Here is an 18,253-nt window from a genome sequence, read left to right as displayed (position 1 = left end):
CTCCAGTCCCCACTGCTATATCAGTATTGCAGTGTAGTCTCTCAGCTACTGTTAATCATTGTTTCACACGCCAATGGAGCTGTCATGGTCCATGACACCTACTCCAAACTGCTCTTGCCATTTGGGTAAACACATGGCCTCGTGCACTTCATAACTTGTGGCCCAACAACAGATGGTCGATATCGCATCTTGAGCTTGGATGCAGTCCTCAACTGGCAGATTAGTAGAATATCATGCCCATTGCTATCTGTCTGCACCCATCTGAAGCTCCAACACCTGCATTTGGATCGCCATGTCCGATATATTTATGAGATCTTGTCCTACACAGTGTTTGCCGAAATGTCACTGTGCAGCGATATGTGTGTTCTTCTGATGTCTTTGATGCCTGGCTATTACGTGCAGCAACAGTGTCTGTTGGTGATACAGCCCTTGCAACTGACTTGCTGTTTGTGCTATCATATACACACAACAGTTTATCTGATTGCCACCCCTCGTGGAGGCAGTTGCTGTCACCAAGTGCGGAGCAGCAACTCTTTAGAGACCACACAAATTTCCACTATAGCCCATAAGTGTGTCTAGAATTCCGATGCGGTTCTGGTACCTCTTTGTTCGTGATGCAGCTCCTGCTTAAGCTTTTGTTCGTGTAACTTTGTGCAATGAGTGATCAACGCCGTCTTGAGTGCATGTAATTCCGTCGGTGTGAAGGTTTCAGGATAATATCCATAACTACAGTGGTTCCTCTCTGGTGTAAATTACTAACCGCCAACCTAAATTGCTTCTGATCCTCCGTATATCTTCTGTTGGGCGAAAATTCTTTCTAAAATTGCGACCCAAATCTTAGGTTGCACAGACGAAAATGGCGGGCCCTTAAATGTAACCACTGTGCGAATGACAGTAATAAGACGGCTGGCGGACGGCACGCAATTTTCGGATGCATTCGTGGTATTGAGGATATTGCTGGAGCTGGTAACTTCGTTGTACCTGAGCTATCATCGACTAATGACCTCAGCAGTTGAGTCCCATAGTGCTCAGAGCCATTTTTTTGAGCTATCATCACTCCTAGGTGTAGAAACTTCCAGAACGTCAATCTTCCACTGTAACTGCAGGATCTCTTCGCAAATGGCAACAGCTTCGCCACGTATTCCATGACTATCAAAAAATAGCGTAAAACGCGACCATACTTTCTGTTCGTGGATTATTTTCGTCTCAGGATCACCAGTTATGTAGGAAAATTACAGATATCTCAACTTTATTATCAATAGAATGTAACTCAGAACAACAACAACATACCGAGCGAGGTGGCGCAGTGGTTCGACACTGGACTCGCATTCGGGAGGACGACGGTTCAATCCCGCGTCCGGCCATCCTGATTTAGGTTTTCCGTGATTTCCCTAAATCACTCCAGGCAAATGCCGGGATGGTTCCTCTGAAAGGGCACGGCCGACTTCCTTCCCCATCCTTCCCTAATCCGATGAGACCGATGACCACGCTGTCTGGTCTCCTTCCCCAAAAACCAACCAACCAACAACAACACACTCAAAGACTAATCCTTCGCACATTCCAAAGAGTACCTATTGTAATTCACTTGGGGAGATACCTTTTCCCACAGGCCACGATGAGTGAAATATAGACATCGAGAGTATGTTTTATGAAACTGCCATGTAAATTTGAGTGCTGCGTTAAATATGTGTTTCGGATTTATGTAGCCTAGCACGAGCGTTGGTGGGGCTTGCATGTGCAACTTTTCGATGTCTGTGGAATATGCTTGAATATTCGTTTCGTGAAATAAACAACCAAAGATCATTATGCTGTCACTGTTTTTAATCTTTGGTGACATGGAGTTGGAAGTTTCGTGAAGACAATAACAAACATAATCGTCAATAGGTGACTAAAAATGTGTTTGCGTGTATTGGAATAATTTATGTTCTGACATATTTATTCCACATCGGTGAGTGAACGTAAACAACGAAATTGTGTTTTATAAAATCTGTCTTGTAAGTTCGCGCACTGCATGAAATATGTGTTGTGCTAAATGCTTACAATTTCCAAGCGTCAGTGACACAGCGTAAAAAGTATTTTGATTTCAACGAGATGTTAAATACACAGCGTTCACGTCTATTGAAAGGTTTGTTCACTTTTACGGTTATGTTGATAATTGGAGTGATTCGACTGTCCCCTACAACTGGTTCTCAACATCATAAATATTAAACCCTGTCACTATTATGATTATACTATTAGTCATAGGTTTTAGTTACTCGTGTTCTGAATTAGTGCACCCGCAAAACGCGTTATGTGGCAACATCAAGAGCTACAATATTGTTGTGGAATCTCTATTAAAATCCTTCTTTCTTGACATAGAACATACATAATATTTCATGTTGAATATAAGCTCAGTTTCCGTTGTTGTTGTGGTCTTCAATCTGAAAACTGGTTTTATGCCGCTCTTCACACTAATCTATCTTGTACATGTCTACATAACTGCTGCAACCTACAACCACTTAACATCTGCACTCTGCAGGTAAGCTTCGGTCTCCATCTACAACATTTATTTCCCAGTCTCAGTATGTCAACTCTCAGTTAAATTATTACCTTCCACTTCAATGTAGAACTTGTGCTGTGCTGCAATTATTCTGTTGCAGGTCATATTTTTTCCACAATATGATTTAGTACCTCTTCATTAAAGACCCAGTTTACCTATGTAATTCTTCTGTGGCACCACATTCAGAAGTTTTAGCAATCTCCTTCTTTGTATTTTTTAATATTCCATGCTTCAGTTCCTTATAAGGCTACACTTAAACAAATATTTTCAGAAAATACTTTCTAACCTTTTGTTGTTAGTCTGCATTTTAAACAATTACGCTACTTTTAGTATCTCATTTCCTACTCATATTCTCTCAGCACACTTGATTTAATACGGTTGCGTTCCTTTACCTCTGTATTACTTTAATAATTATCATCTCATATATCATCTTTGCAATACTACCATTTCCATTCTGCTCAACTAATCTTTTTAAGTCCTCTGCTGTCTCTGGCAGAAATACATTATCACTGGCATACCTTGAAGTTTGTATTTCTTGTCTCTGAACTTCGTTCCCTTTCCAAATTTCTCTTTGGTTTCCCATTTTCATAAATTACTCAGTGTAGTCATACAGACTGATAAATGTAATTTTACTGTTTACCAAAATTTATCTTTTTCAGACCTTGTTTTCTGTATGTTGGATGAAACGTTCTGTATGATTTAAAAACTACTTATCAGATTTGATGTTGATATACATCAGTAGTATTTAAATTTGCCTTTCTGATACATTTTATTCCTCATATATGTAGTTCTCAGGAAATACGGAAGCGTCCGATCCCGCCCGTCTGCTTTGACCCATGACGTCACAAATATGGCGGAAACAAAAACAAACACACACACACTTTCCACAAGAAGCCTAATGACACTAACGGGACAAGCGCGGGAAATGGGGTGTTTTGGGTGGGGTGCAAACTAAATATAAACAAATTTAGACGCCTTGCGTAGCTACAACGTGTAAGTGAAGACAGCCATGCATGAATACCCACCCACCTCCCCAGGGGTCGTAACCCCTGTTCCATTATCAATTAATTTGAAACTGTCTGCAAAATGTATATGCTGAAAGACAAAATTTGAGAGCACAGCTAAATGCAGTTACTGTTGGAAGTTTACAACTGATTTTAAAATGAATGATTAATGTTTTACCAGACTAAAAGTACATTTGTAAACAAAATCTTTAGCTTTCAGGTTTTGCTAATATTGAATATTGCCTACCACAGATGCATAGCATCTATCTGCACATTTGCTTCACAGAGAATGAGATTGGGCAACTTGTGCAGCCACTGATGTAGTGAAAAATAATAGAGACTGCACTGTGTAATGTTAACAAATGCTTAATCATTCATGTGTCAGCATACTGCAATCACCTTTTGTTGTCAACAAAATTATGTTATTGGAAGTTCCTTAGAACTCTGGAAGCAACTGTTTCTCCACACTTTATAATTCTGTATTCTGCAAGCTCTTAATTCAACAAACCAAAATAAAATGCCTTATATAATTATGTTTTGTGGTTGTTGTCTCTGCCATTTTTGATAATTGCGTACGATTATTCTGCTCTTCTCTTTGTTCTCACTTCAAGAGAGGTGGAGTAGTGGTTAGCTCACTGGACTCATATTTAGGAGGACAATAGTTGAAACCTGCATCCAACCATTCAGTTTTCCGTGTTTCCCTAAATTATTCCAGGCAAATGCTGGGCTTTCATATTGAAAAATGAAGTGTTTTTCTCTTAAAATTCAGTTTGATCACATCCTAGCACCTACTGTGCCAATGTCTTCACTGTGTGAAATATTAAATATTTCTCCCAAAATTGACACAAAGACATAACTTCCTGTGACCATTTGTGAATTTCACTGAGAAAATTTACTATAATTTCAAAACAAACTCTTTCTGTATTATAGTGAGAAGTCACAATTATAGTCCATGGGATTATAGCTCATAAGTCCGTGCTGTTAAAGATGAGCAGTTTGTTCAAATTCTGGTTTGCTTCAGTTCTTTAGATTCCCTAAATAATTAAAGTACAAGTCCACGATAATTGAGTGAAGAAGGCTTTTGTTAATTTCTTCCTAAATCTTGTAGCATATAAGTGTTTCTCATCTCTAATGGACATGCTCATGACAGAAAAAAATTTGTCACTGCTCCTGAAAAACATTGCTCTTTCATAACGTAGCTTTACATGGATACTTTTTTTGTGAATAATGCCTAGTTTCACTATTGTTTGGAATCCACTGTAGGTCCCCCTGAATCTGGTTAGATTAGTCAGTTTAAAGGTCAGAGGAAAGCAAGATTGTACACCTCCATTAGGATCAACATTTTTTGTTCAAACCAGCTAGTGGGTTGATGACAGCAGCCCTCCCCACTCCTCTTTTTTAATTTGTCACACACTTTATGTGGTGAATGTTTTTAATTCTCCCTGTTTTTAAACCCTAACATTTTAGGTGTAAGTGTTCTGATTGCAAAGGTAAATACCTCTCAGTTGTAACATGCTCCCTTTCCAGTTCTATTTACACTGTATTAGTATACACTGAACTAAGCAAAGTGGCATGTAAAGAGCTAACGAGTGAAAAGAATTCCAAAAAATAATAATGCTGCCAACAATGACAACTTTTACATATTCTGCTCAAATTATTGATAAATTTTCTCTCTGTGCATTTTATCCCCAACAATTTCAGAATTCCAGGGGTTGTTACCCAGTCAGGACTGTCAAACTGACAAAATGACTTTAAAATTGATAGTATATATTGGAATTAAGTGCATTGGTGAGAGGTTAGTGGCAAAGTGAAACTTTGAATTGACATTGGAAAAGCTTATTCAGGTAGTGCAATGAAAAAATGATTTTGTGTCAAGGTTGGTGTCATATGAGAAACTTTAATTGGTCACAGATGTTTGGTAAAATTTAAAAATAAATCTAAGGAACAACTTATTTGGTTTTGTAGCAATGGTGGGAGCACTACCCAGCTAGGTACTTTGGCTCCTGTGTAGAGTTTTAGTTCATCACCCCCATCAATCCCATGAAAACATCATAAGGTTTATTTTTCCTTTTTTGGGGGGAGGGGGGTCAATTTTTGATACAAGTGGTTGAGAAAACAATGTTTAATGTTAACTATTTGGTAAACCATTTTTATGATTGGAGAGAAGTAAGTAAAGCTGTAGACACAACCAAAGATTTCCATAGTGTTAGATGACTTTAACATGCACCTTAGAATCTCTTCCTTCTAACTTTTCTGCTGCAAGTTTTGAAATATTGCTACCAAAATCAATACCCTTAGCTATACTATTTTTGATCAACAAAATTGCCAAATTAGGGAGTGGTGCTTGACTCAAGGTTGACCTAAGGCAATTCATATTTAGTTTGAGTTTGGAAGAGCTCATTTCATGTAACACTACCAAAACACACAACGTTAAGAAAAGAAAAATCATAACAACAAACTGAGGTTGAGAACAGATTTGGAAAATTCATATGCATCCATAAACTTTAAGAATCATAAATACGTCCAGCCAAGGGATTCTTCTTTTGGAACTTTGACATCTTGCAGAAATTGTGTTGGGCATAGAATTTCTGCAAGGACACCGTCTTCAGAAATCTTTTCTGAGGTTTTAATGGGACCAATGGATGCTAAAACAACAAAATGATCTGATATACATTCCACCACTCAACCAAAGGGCTACATAAGTTACATATAAAAGATTACGCTCTACCAACTTAGTCACGCTGGACTAATACTGGAAAAGGAGGGGTTTTTCATATATTAAGACAGAACACAAGTTTATAAACATTGAGGCAAGTAGATTTTGTAGTGATCAGCACATAGAAGAGAGTGTTTGTGAATTAATATTTAAAAGTGGCTCACTTTTAATTGTAACTGTATATAGATTCGCAGTGGTAAATTTTGAACTGTTTATGAGGAATCTGTTCCTTATTGCGCTATCTGTCGACAGGAGCCAACACAGCAGCAACATGTTGAAAAAGCTATTCCAGCAGCCATTGAGGGTACTGGGTGCAACCAGCTATAGATTGTGATGCATGTTAGAATACATAATGCCTGTTTCTGGGCTACAAGGTCATATTTGGATCATTCCAGTGATTGGCAGAGAAAGTTGAGAACAACAGCCATGCTCATGGAGTCTCAACGAAGCTCATAATTTCCAGCATTGCCCTCAGAACTTTGGCTCTGAGTCAAGTGGAAGGACTGAACCAGAGACTTCAAAGGTTTTGTGAGAAGCTATGCTGTGACTTCCTGGACTTGCACCATAGGGTCCCTCTAAATGGGTCAGGTGTCCACTGCACATCAGAGGCTGCTACTCAGGTAGCTGATTGTGCATGGGGTGCACACAAGGATTTTTTAGATTAGATGGCTCCATCCAATCCAAATAATGATAGCTGTGGGAAACTCAGAAGTATCAGTGTAAGATCAAAAGAAATGCCTCCCACAGGTGAGAGCATTAGAATCCGAATGGTTACCTGCCGAATTATCCTCAGCAAAGCGCCAGATTTTGAAGCGATCCTGAAAAGCAGTGAAGCTCACATAATACTAAGTAAAAAAAACCTTGTTGAAACATGAAATTAATAGCAGTGCTATTTTTGGGGAAAATTTAAGTGTATATTGAAAGGGTAGGCAAATAGGACATGGAGGTGGTGTATTTATCGCAGTACACAATAAACTCGAATCCACCAAGATAGAAATTGAAGCTGCATGTGAGGCTGTTGGGGCAAGATTCAGTATCAGTGGTAGGCATAAAATGATTACTGGATCCTTCCATCGTACACCAAACTAATCTCTGGTAACTGATAACTTTAGAGAAAAACTCGCTTCACTTGTATGTAAGTTGCCCTACCATACTGTAATCATCAGTGGAGACTTTAATCATCCAACAATCAATTGGGAAAGTTTGTTTCATTACAGATGTGTGTGATAAGACATCCAGTGACACTTTAAAAATTGCTTCTCTGTAAACTACCATACCAAGTTGTCCAAGAAAAAAATAATTGGTTGCTTGACCATCTCAGGAAAATTTTATATATGCTGGGCGAATTCCCCAATATTTAGTAGTCGCAAAAATATTTAAAAAAAAAATTATTGTTTATTATTTTGAAATGGAAATGGCGGCCATATTTTTTTCTGGTATTACACTGTGTAGTATAGTTACTTTTTATAGAGTATCAATGGTGAGCAGCTTACACTAAAAAAATACACATTCTAAAAAATGTTTTTTTTTTTTAATTTTTCCATGTTGTGGTCTGCAATATCTTTGCTGGGGGACCAGATAAAAATCTGAAAATTTCAAAGTTAATAGACCTTTATGATATCAAACTTCGGTATAAATTTCAACTCTGAGATTCAGTTGGAAGTTATGGGAAAAAAATTACAAACATGAGTCAAAAATACGTTTTTAACATCTGTGATATCTGGTAGTCTAATCAAATAAAGTGTACCAATTGCATAATGTAACACACTACATTACACTAGCTAATGATTATTTGTCAAAACAAAGCTCTAGTAAATGATGACTAATTGAAACCTTCAGCTGCTGACAGGTGTTGTTGATATACCTCGATGTGGACAGCTGAAAATGTGTGCCCCGACTGGGACTCGGAACCCAGGATCTCCTGCTTACATGGCAGACGCTCTATCCATCTGAGGTATATTAACAACACCTGTCAGCAGCTGAGGGTTTCAGTTAGTCATCATTTATTCCAGGGAAAAGCTGCACGGTCATCAACAGTAACTGTTCTTTCGAGAACAAGTTACTCTCTTCATATATATAGTTAAAGGCTACCCATCCATTGACCTTTGTCTGTGCGAATGCGCACAGGTTGCCCAAACTCTTATGGGAATCGCCAAAGCGTGCGCGAGTAATGAGTGGTTGGGCAAATGACTATAAGGTACAATATATATGTAGAATTGTGGACAGTTGGGAATGTGAGTCTCATGGGAAGCGTGCAAGGGATAAGTCCCTGCAGTCGCGCTATTCATCTGTGTCCTCGGTGGCTCAGATGGATAGAGCGTCTGCCATATAAGCAGGAGATCCCGGGTTCGAGTCCCAGTCGGGGCACACATTTTCAGCTGTCCACATCGAGGTATATCAACACCACTGTCAGCAGCTGAGGGTTTCAGTTAGTCATCATTTATTCCAGGGAAAAGCTGCACGGTCATCAACAGTAACTGTTCTTTCGAGAACAAGTTACTGTCTTCGTATATAATGCTGTAGTAATTGTTTCAGCAGGCTAACAATTAAATCTGCAAGCCTATACTAGTCTGACTGTTGTCTTCCCCCTTACACCAACAACTGACTAGTCTCACTTATTTAGCTAGAAGTTATTGAAGTGTGCAGTTGAAAAATGGTTTCTGAGTGTTCTGATGGTGTTATTATTAAAGAAGCATGTCATAAAAGTGTGTATGGAGTTTATCTTAAAGACATTACTCTAATCAAAGATTACAGTGAAGAAGAAAAAGGAGTGTTCTTGTACTTACGAGTTGTCCCAGAGGTCAAATCAACATGCAAGTACCATGAAAAAAATTCTTTAAAAAATTCATCACCTTTTTGGTCAGTCTTACATGGACCCTTTTGAGAAAGATAAGAAACCTATAACAAAAGGTCTGCGAGAAATAACATTTGATCATTATTCTAAAAATAAAAGCCCTTTTGTCAATCTCATACCAGGAGAAGTCATTGTGTCCAACATGTTATTCTAAGATATTTGTAATTCACAAGAGAAAGGACAGTGAAACCTCAGATACAGAATTTTATGACTTATCAGCAACCATTAAAAAAGTATATACAGCTTGTGAAATCGTGGGTATATCACCTGCTAGTAAAATTAGAAAACTAAGTCAAGATAAAAGACCAAGTGCCTTGAATACAAAAATTTAGGAAGTGTCAGCTACAGTCAAAAAGAATTTGGAAGTTTCATTTGAAAATACAATTTGCATTAAAACAGATGGAAGTTCTAAAACTTCACCAACCAAATATGATTATTTGATATAAAAACAAGTAAAAGTTAATGATGAATTTAAAGTGTCAGAACGTCTTGTTAAGTTAACAAGGCAATTAGTAAAAGAACAGGGAATTTCACCAGCATTACAAAAGAAAAGCGCCTCTAATTTGGTAGATAAAAACACAATCAATAAAGTTATTAAGTATTATGATGATGACAATAACAGCCGTTTGATGTCTGGCAAAAAAAGACAGTGTTTCTGTGAAAGAAAATGGTTCTAAGATCCAGAGACAAAAAAGGTTAATATTGTGAAATTTAAATGAACTATTCACTGAACTTAAAAAAGAAAATCCTGACATTAAAATTGGAAAATCAAAGTTTTGTGAGTTGAGACCAAGATGGTGTATTGTTGCGGGGCATTTGGCACCCATAATGTTTGTGTTTGGTTGTATAATCAGAACATAAAGTTGATGATAGATGGGGCCAATATTAGAGTTGACTCTAAAGACCTTTTGGAAGTTATGGTGTGCAATATTGACAGTTACAATTGTATGATCAAGGGAAAATGTGAAGATTGTGCAGGCAAACAAGCCTTACTTGGCGTGTTTGAAGAATCCGAAGAAGACGATTTGATGCCTGACAATATAAAATACAAACAGTGGGTGACACAAGACAGAACTGAAATGGTGACAGTCATTAAATCACGAGAAGCGTTTTTTGAAGTGTTGAACCTTAAAAATCTGAAAATGCATCATATTATTGCAAAAACTCAAAGTAAATTTTTTTAAAAACAAAAAGCAAACCTTGGCGTCTGGGGAATGCTTAGTTCTTGCTGACTTTTCGGAAAATTATTCCTTTGTTGTTCAAGATGAAGTACAAGGGCATCACTGGGTAAACAAACAGGCCACAGTTCATCCATTTGTATTCTATTATAAAGATGAAGATAAACAAATGAGTCACGGCTTTTGTGTCTTAAGTGACTATCTTGTTCAAGGCAGTGGCACAACACTACAGCAGTACACATTTTTCAACTAAAATTAACAAACTACATTAAACAGCGCCACCCTTCCATAAAAAAAAAAAAAACTGATTTACTTTTCGGACAGGGCAGCAAGTCAGTATAAAAACAAAACAAAAATGTTATTAACACCTTTCATGAAGAAGATTTTGGGTTTGATGTAGAATGGCACTTTTTTACTTCATGCCATGGGAAGAATGCTTATGATGGTGTCGGGGGTACAACAAAGCGAGCTGTCACAAAAGCAAGTCTGCAGCAGACCGATGACAATCATATCATAACACCTCGAGAAATGTTTGAATTCTGTAAAAAACATATCAAAGGAATTACCTATGTTTTTGTACAATGTGAGGAAACACAAGAAGTCTATGACTATGTCTTGAAGGAAAGGTACAACACTTGTCAGAAGATTAAAGGCGCTCGATCTTTTCATTGTTTTATATCCCATTCACATAACTTACTGAAGTGTACGATCACATCAACTTCGCTTGATAGTGAACTTCATCAGTGTGGAAAACTTGTTCAACTGGTTCTTCAAAATAAAGACATAGTGGCTTGTGTTTACGATGAACAGTAGTGGACTGGCAAAGTTGATAATATCAATTGTCGAAACCAAGATGTACATGTTGTATTTTATCACCCTCCATGGCCAAAGACATGTTTTAAAAAAATTGAGAAGGATCAAGTTTGGATGCCACTTAAAAATGTACTAAGGAAGCTGTCTCCCATGGAATTTCCAACTGTGACTGGGCGAACTTATAATCTAAAACCCAAACTGAGTAAATAAATTTCTCAAATGTTCAATGAGTGATGTACTAAAAACAAATAACAAGAGAACAATATGATGTAATTAGTAAGGCTTATTTTCAATAAAAAAAATAATTAATCATAGATATGATTAAATTATATACTGTAATTGATACATTTTATTCCATAAGCCTAGATATTGCAGATGTTAAAAAACGTATTTTTGACTCGTGTTTGTAATTTTTTTCCTATAACTTCCAATCGAATCTCAAAGTTGAAATTTACACTGAAGTTCGATATCATAAAGGTCTATTAACTGTGAAATTTTCAGATTTTTATCTGGTCCCCCAGCAAAGATATTGCAGGCCACAAAATGGAAAAATTTTAAAAAATTTAAAAATTGTATTTTTTTATTGTAAGCTGCTCACCATTGATACTCTGTAAAAAGTAACTCTACTAATACAGTGTAATAGATGAAAAAATATTAAAGCTAAGAAATTAATCTTTCTTTGGAAAACTACTCTTCAAAAATTGAGTTTTTTTAAAATTTGTAGCTGATAACTTTGAGCTATTAAAATATATTAAACAATACATTCAGCTAGGTGATAATGATGTTAATTTGTAGCCCAGAGTGTGTTGAACTAAATGCATTTTATCTGAAAGGCTTAGGACAATCCACTACTGAATAGCTGTAAAAAATGTAGATGCTTGCAAATATGAGAAAACACATGCAGCCTAGAACAAATGTGGCCTCCATTTCAAAATAATAAACAACAATTTCTTAAATATTTTTGCGACTACTAAACATTGGGGAACTCACACAGCAAATATAACATTTTTCTGAGATGGTCAAGCAACCAGTGCTGGACCACTTGGTATGGAAAGACCCAGATAGTTTTGAACCCCACTCATGATGGAAATATAGTGGATCTAATGGCAACAAATAGACCTCATCTCACTGAGAATGCCCATATTAAAACTGGTATCCGTGACCATAATGCATTTGTGGCAACAATGATTACCAAAGGACAACTAAAACAAGCAGAAAGAAACATATGTTCAATGAACTAGATAACAAAGCATTAGTGTCACATCTCAGTGAGGAACTTGAAACATTGAGCCAGGGCAGGAGCATGTAGAGGAACTATAGATCAGGTTTAAAAGAATAATTGATTGTGCACTGAATAGATATGTTCCCCTAGAACAGTCCATAATGGAAAGCACTCTCCATGGTACTTGGTCACTGTTTGGCTGTCAAGAGAGCAACGTGTGATACCTTCAATGGCTACCTTGGCAGAATCTTTCACAAAACCCAAAGAAATTCTCGCATTATATGAAGGCTTTTAGTGGCACCAAAGTTAGTGGCAAGTGCCTAGCGAATGAGATAGGAACTGGAATTGAGGGCAGCAAAACAAAAGCTGAAATGCTTAACTCTGTTTTCAAATGTTCTATCACAAAGGAAAACCCAGGAGAATTGCCCCAGTTTAATCCGTGAATCACTGAAAAGATAAATGAAATTAGTATTAATGTCTGTTGTTTTGATAAACAGCTAAAATCATTAAAATTTAATAAATCTCCAGGTACCAATGGAATCCCTGTCATATTGTATACTGAATTCACGGCTGAGTTAGCCCCTCTTCCAACTACAATCTATTGTAGACCCCTTGAACAAAAAACTGTGCTCAGTTCTTGGAAAGAAGCACAGATCACACCTATCTACAAGAAGGGTAGAAGTGATCCACAATACTACAGTCCAATATCCTTGACACCAGTCTGTTGCATAATCTTATAACATATTCTGAGCTCAAATGTAATGAGGTATCTTGAATAGAATGCCAACCAACATGTATTCGGAAAACAACGATCATGTGAAACGTAACTCGCACTTTTCTCACATGACATACTGAAAGTTCTGGATCAGGGCAACCGGGTAGATGCAGTATTTCTTGATTTCCAAAAAAGCATTTTACTCAGCGCCACACCTACACTTATTGTCAAAAGCAATCATATGGGGTATCAAGTGAAATTTGTGATTGGGTTGGGGACTTTTTGGTAGGAAGGACACAGTTTGTTATTTGGATTGAGAGTCATTGTCAGATGTAGAAGTAACTTCAGATATGGCCCAGGAAAGAGTGTTGGGACCCTTGCTGTTCATTTTGCATATTAATGACCTTGCAGAAAATAGTAACCCTGTACTTTTTGCATATGATGCACTTATCTATGATGATGTACTATCGGAAAGAAACTGCATAAATATCCTGTCAGATATTGATAAGATTGAAAAATGGTGCAGAGATTGGCAACTTGATTTAAATGTTCAGAAATGTAAAATGGTACACTTCACAAAATGTAGTATCCTATGATAACCATATCAGTGAATCACTGTCGGAATTGGCCAACTCGTACAATATTGTATGAACAAGATTATGATGAAATGTCATTAGAAAGTAGACTACCAGTGAAAAGAATGTGAAAGAAGGGGATTTTATCATTACAAAATTTAATCAAAATATCCACGGGTGTGCTGCCGGTCTATAGTGTCCAACGGGCACAATATTTCGGCGATCATACATGTCGCCATCATCAGGTGAACTGACGGACTGAGCTCCTGTGAACGTGCCAGCACGGAGATCCGTACGCTATGGCTGCTCAGAGGGAACTGGGTTCGGTCGCGGTGGCGGTCGATTTTAAATACCCTCCGCCCGCGGCGCGCTCCCTCCGATATGTAGGGATATGAAGTGGAATTATCACATAGGCTCAATTGAGGGTAAAGCAGCTGGTAGACTTCAGTTTAGAGATACTGAATGAACTGAACTGGCAGACTCTTAAAGATAGATGTAAACTATCTCAAGAAAGTCTGATAACAAAGTTTCAAGAACAGGCTTTAAATGATGACCCTAGGAAAATACTACAACCTCGTTGGTAATTAAATAATTATGGGTTCTAAAATTATTTTCTGGAACTTCAGAGTCTCAGCTTTCATCTAAAATATCATGTCTTGTAAAAATGAAATTGTATGTCCCCCCCCCCCCCCCCCCCAAAAAAAAAAAAAAAAAAAAAGTAGTGGAATGTGAACCCTTGAATTGCTCCTAAAATACACACTCTAAAATGACCATGCTTCTAAAGTTGACAATTTTGGCACCTATAATCAACATAATTCCCATATTCCCAAAATTAGACAATAATGGAAAGAAAATTGCAATGCTCGTCACACCATATATATCTATTGAAAAACAAATATTCTGTGACTTACCAAACGGGAAAGCGCTGGTAGAGAGACACAATAAAAAAACACACACACAAATTTCAAGCTTTCGCAACCCACGGTGGCTTCATCAGGAAAGAGGGAAAGATGAAAGGATGTGGGTTTTAAGGGAGAGGGTAAGGAGTCATTCCAATCCCGGGAGCGGAAAGACTTACCTTAGGGGGAAAAGGGGACATATGTCTGCCTGTGTCTGTATATGTGCAGATGGATATATATATGTGTGTGTGTGTGTGTATACCTGTCCCTTTTTCCCCCTAAGGTAAGTCTTTCTGCTCCGGGGATTGGAATGACTCCTTACCCTCTCCCTTAAAACCTACATCCTTTAGTCTTTCCCTCTCCTTCCCTCTTTCCTGGGTTGCAAAAGCTTGAAATTTTTGTGTGTTTTTTTATTGTGTCTATCTACAAGCACTTTCCCGTTTGGTAAGTCACAGAATCTTTGTTTTTTAATATATTTTTCCCATGTGGAATGTTTCTTTCTATTTTATAAGTTTAACTGCAAACATTTACAGTAGGTGTAAATCTCCTGAAGTACATGTAAATATAGTCCTTAAAAATTAACATTCCTTAGCAAATCATTGATTATCTTTAAACAGACGAGTAAAAGCAACTGAAAATTCAGAAAGGAGCTTACTGCTGAAAATTAATGTTTACAAGAGAATGTCAGAAACCAATGTATGACCTACTTTTACATTAAGCGACTTTTTGAAAACATATTTGATTCTTTCCCCGGTCACTGACAGTTCAGGCATCTCTACAACATCAGTTATTTGATGGTGTGAGATAAAGGAAATATCAGTTTCATTTGCTAAAAACTCTGTCTTACTTATATCAGTACTCTTCAATCCCATAACTTTTATCAGATCTTTTGACACCTCTTGAACAATGCAAAGGTAACTGAAGATTGGGGTAGCCATGGGTAGCCCACTCTCACCGGTGGTAGCGAATTTGTACATGGAGAACTTCGAGGAGGAAGCCCTGTCGTCATCCGTATGGAAACCTACTTGCTTTTTCCGTTACGTGGACGAGACGTTCGTCATCCGGCCACATGGTATGGATAAACTCCTTGACTTCCTTACACATCTAAACTCCATACACCCCAACATCAAATTCACTATGGAGACTGAAACGGAGGGTAAATTACCTTTCCTTGACATCTTGGTCAAGAGAAGGGCTGACGGCACCCTAGGTCATGGGGTGTATCGGAAGACAACGCACACTGATCTGTATTTGCACGCAGACAGCTGCCACTACCCTTCACAGAGGAATGGGGTACTTAAAACTCTAGTACATAGGGCACTCACTATCTCTGACGCAGAGAGTCTACCCCAAGAACTGGAACATCTGAGAACTGTATTTCGAAAAAATGGGTACTCAGAGTGGCAGATTCAACGTGCTCTCCACCCAACCACTGCAGCACAACCTGTTGAGATGGATGAAGTCACGAGGGAGGAGGTAGGCACTGCATTTATTCCATACACAGGCGCACTCTCGGGGAAAATCACCCGCATTCTGAAGAAACACCGGGTCGGAACTGTGTTTTGTCCTCCGAATAAAACTCGTGCACTGGTGGGGAGCGCCAAAGATGACCTCGGTTTGAGGAAGGCCGGCGTGTACCAGATTCCGTGTCAATGTGGCACGTCGTATATTGGTCAGACGATGCGTACCGTCGAGGATCGATGCCGTGAACACCAGAGGCACACTTGACTTATGTATCCGAGCAAGTCGGCGGTCGCTGAACATTGTTTGTCGGAAAATCACGCTATGGAGTATGACCGCACGAGGATTCTGGTACAGACGTTGAGATACTGGGACAGCGTTGTTAGAGAGGCCATCGAAATTCGCACCAATGACGACCTCATAAACCATGACTGTGGCTATAATCTTAGCAAGGCTTGGGAACCAGCGATTGGGTTAATCAAGAGTAAATCGAGCAAACGTATAGTTGTGACGACCACGGCGGACAGAGCCATCACACCGGCATCATCTCAGACACCGTTGCAATCTGTTCCACCGCGCAACCGTGGCGCGGGGCGCGGACAGCGGAGGGAGCACGCCGCGGGCGGAGGGTATTTAAATCGACCGCCACCGCGACCGAACCCAGTTCCCTCTGAGCAGCCATAGCGTACGGATCTCCGTGCCGGCACGTTCACAGGAGCTCAGTCCGTCAGTTCACCTGATGATGGCGACATGTATGATCGCCGAAATATTGTGCCCGTTGGACACTATAGACCGGCAGCACACCCGTGGATATTTTGATTAAATTTTGTAATGATAAAATCCCCTTCTTTCACATTCTTTTCACTGGTAGTCTACTTTCTAATGACATTTCGTCATAATCTTGTTCATACAATTCTGAGTCACTGTCCATTAATGGAACTTCACTCTCATCTGAAGTATCAGAATCAGACACCACCACTTTGTTTTTCCCTTTCTTGGCTAGTCTTTTTTCCCTCTTCTTTTGTTGAATAATTTTCTCGTCCTCTGTAGCCCTCTTCCTTTCTTGTTTCTCCATTTCTAGTTTCTTTTTCATTTCCTCCTTTTTTAGGAAGTAATCTATCATTTGAGGAGGTTTGACAACAGCTGGAATTTTTTCTCTCTTTCTCTTTACTGTAATTGAAGCAATATGATTAGGCTGAAACAAAGCTCTTTTAAATGGTGATGGTACAAATCCTGCACTAATGGATGGTTTTGGCTCATTTGTTGTCATTGTGACTTTTTGTGGAGTGTTGAGTTCTAGAAGTGTCACTGACTGTGTTGTATTTTCCACTTCTTGAAGTTGAGAAGGTTGTTCTGGTGATGAAACCTGAGGCAAGCTCTCAGCAAGGCATCCTATGGTGCAGATGATGGTACTGGTGAGGTTGCTTGCGGAGACAGATCGTGTATAGCTTGTTGACGGACTTTCTTCCAAAGGTTGTAAAGGGACAAACCTTCTGCACAACCTGCCAGTCTCCCTTATTTTCCACAAAAGTTCGTAGTCTCTCTGGTCCAATTTGATCTTCAAGCCAAGCTACGTGCTCTTTCAACTGGGACTCTGGAATTGCTGTTATTGTTGTTGTTGTTGTTGTTGTTGTTGCTACTTGTGGCTCAGTTACATCTAATTCTGGAACTACAACAGCTTCTGCATTCCAGGGAAATAATCCACATTTATGAAACCCATACTGAAGGATCTCGAACATTATACCGTCTAGAACTGAACAGAGCATGTGTGAAAAGTTTTGTTTATTGTTTATTCAAGTGTCCATGCTCCATGCACGATTCTTGCACTTTTTGCTTTCAAGACTTGTTAGAGTACAGACCACAGCAACATCCATAGGTTTTTAAAATGTGTGTTACATTTGGATATAGGGCCACTATTTCAATGCCCTTCTCTGCACAAAACTGACTCAGGGCAGTGACGTGTGATGTATGACCATCCAGAAACAAAACAGTTGGGAACTGAAATCCTTTCTTTACCAACCATGGGTAGAAAATGTTGGCAATATACTCATCGAAGTTTTCGTGGTTCATCCACCCACTTTCTGAATGCCCAATGGCCCATTCCTTTGGTACTCCTGTGGCTACAGCTACTGGTATTCTGGTGTACCTGAAAGAAAATGTTCAGAATATAAACTAGGGTTGCTAGAGAATACAGGTACAAAAATTAATAAACAGTTAAAACTATTTGCCTAAATACAATCATTGGTGGAACAAGTTCCCCAACAGCATTTCCCATAA

At 38.6% G+C, this 18,253-nt stretch overlaps 1 protein-coding gene across 2 annotated transcripts in view; it reads left to right on the top strand.

Moving 5' to 3' along the window:
• The first annotated feature begins 1,800 nt into the window (after positions 1-1,800).
• Positions 1,801-18,253, top strand: part of LOC126262893 (SAP30-binding protein) — a 37,354-nt gene continuing 20,901 nt past the window's right edge. The window contains exon 1 of one of the 2 annotated variants that reach the window (XM_049959789.1): positions 1,801-1,948. Coding sequence is in view for 1 of the 2 variants with exons in the window: in XM_049959788.1 (XP_049815745.1) it covers positions 2,092-2,125 (34 nt within the window). In the remaining variant the exon portion in view is untranslated. The other variant, XM_049959788.1, reaches the window with a different exon arrangement.

The sequence above is a fragment of the Schistocerca nitens genome, chromosome 6, assembly GCF_023898315.1.
Source record: "Schistocerca nitens isolate TAMUIC-IGC-003100 chromosome 6, iqSchNite1.1, whole genome shotgun sequence".
Classification (NCBI taxonomy): domain Eukaryota; kingdom Metazoa; phylum Arthropoda; class Insecta; order Orthoptera; family Acrididae; genus Schistocerca; species Schistocerca nitens.
The sequence above is the reverse complement of the archived record's forward strand: the minus strand, read 5'-3'. Positions and strand labels throughout refer to the sequence as shown.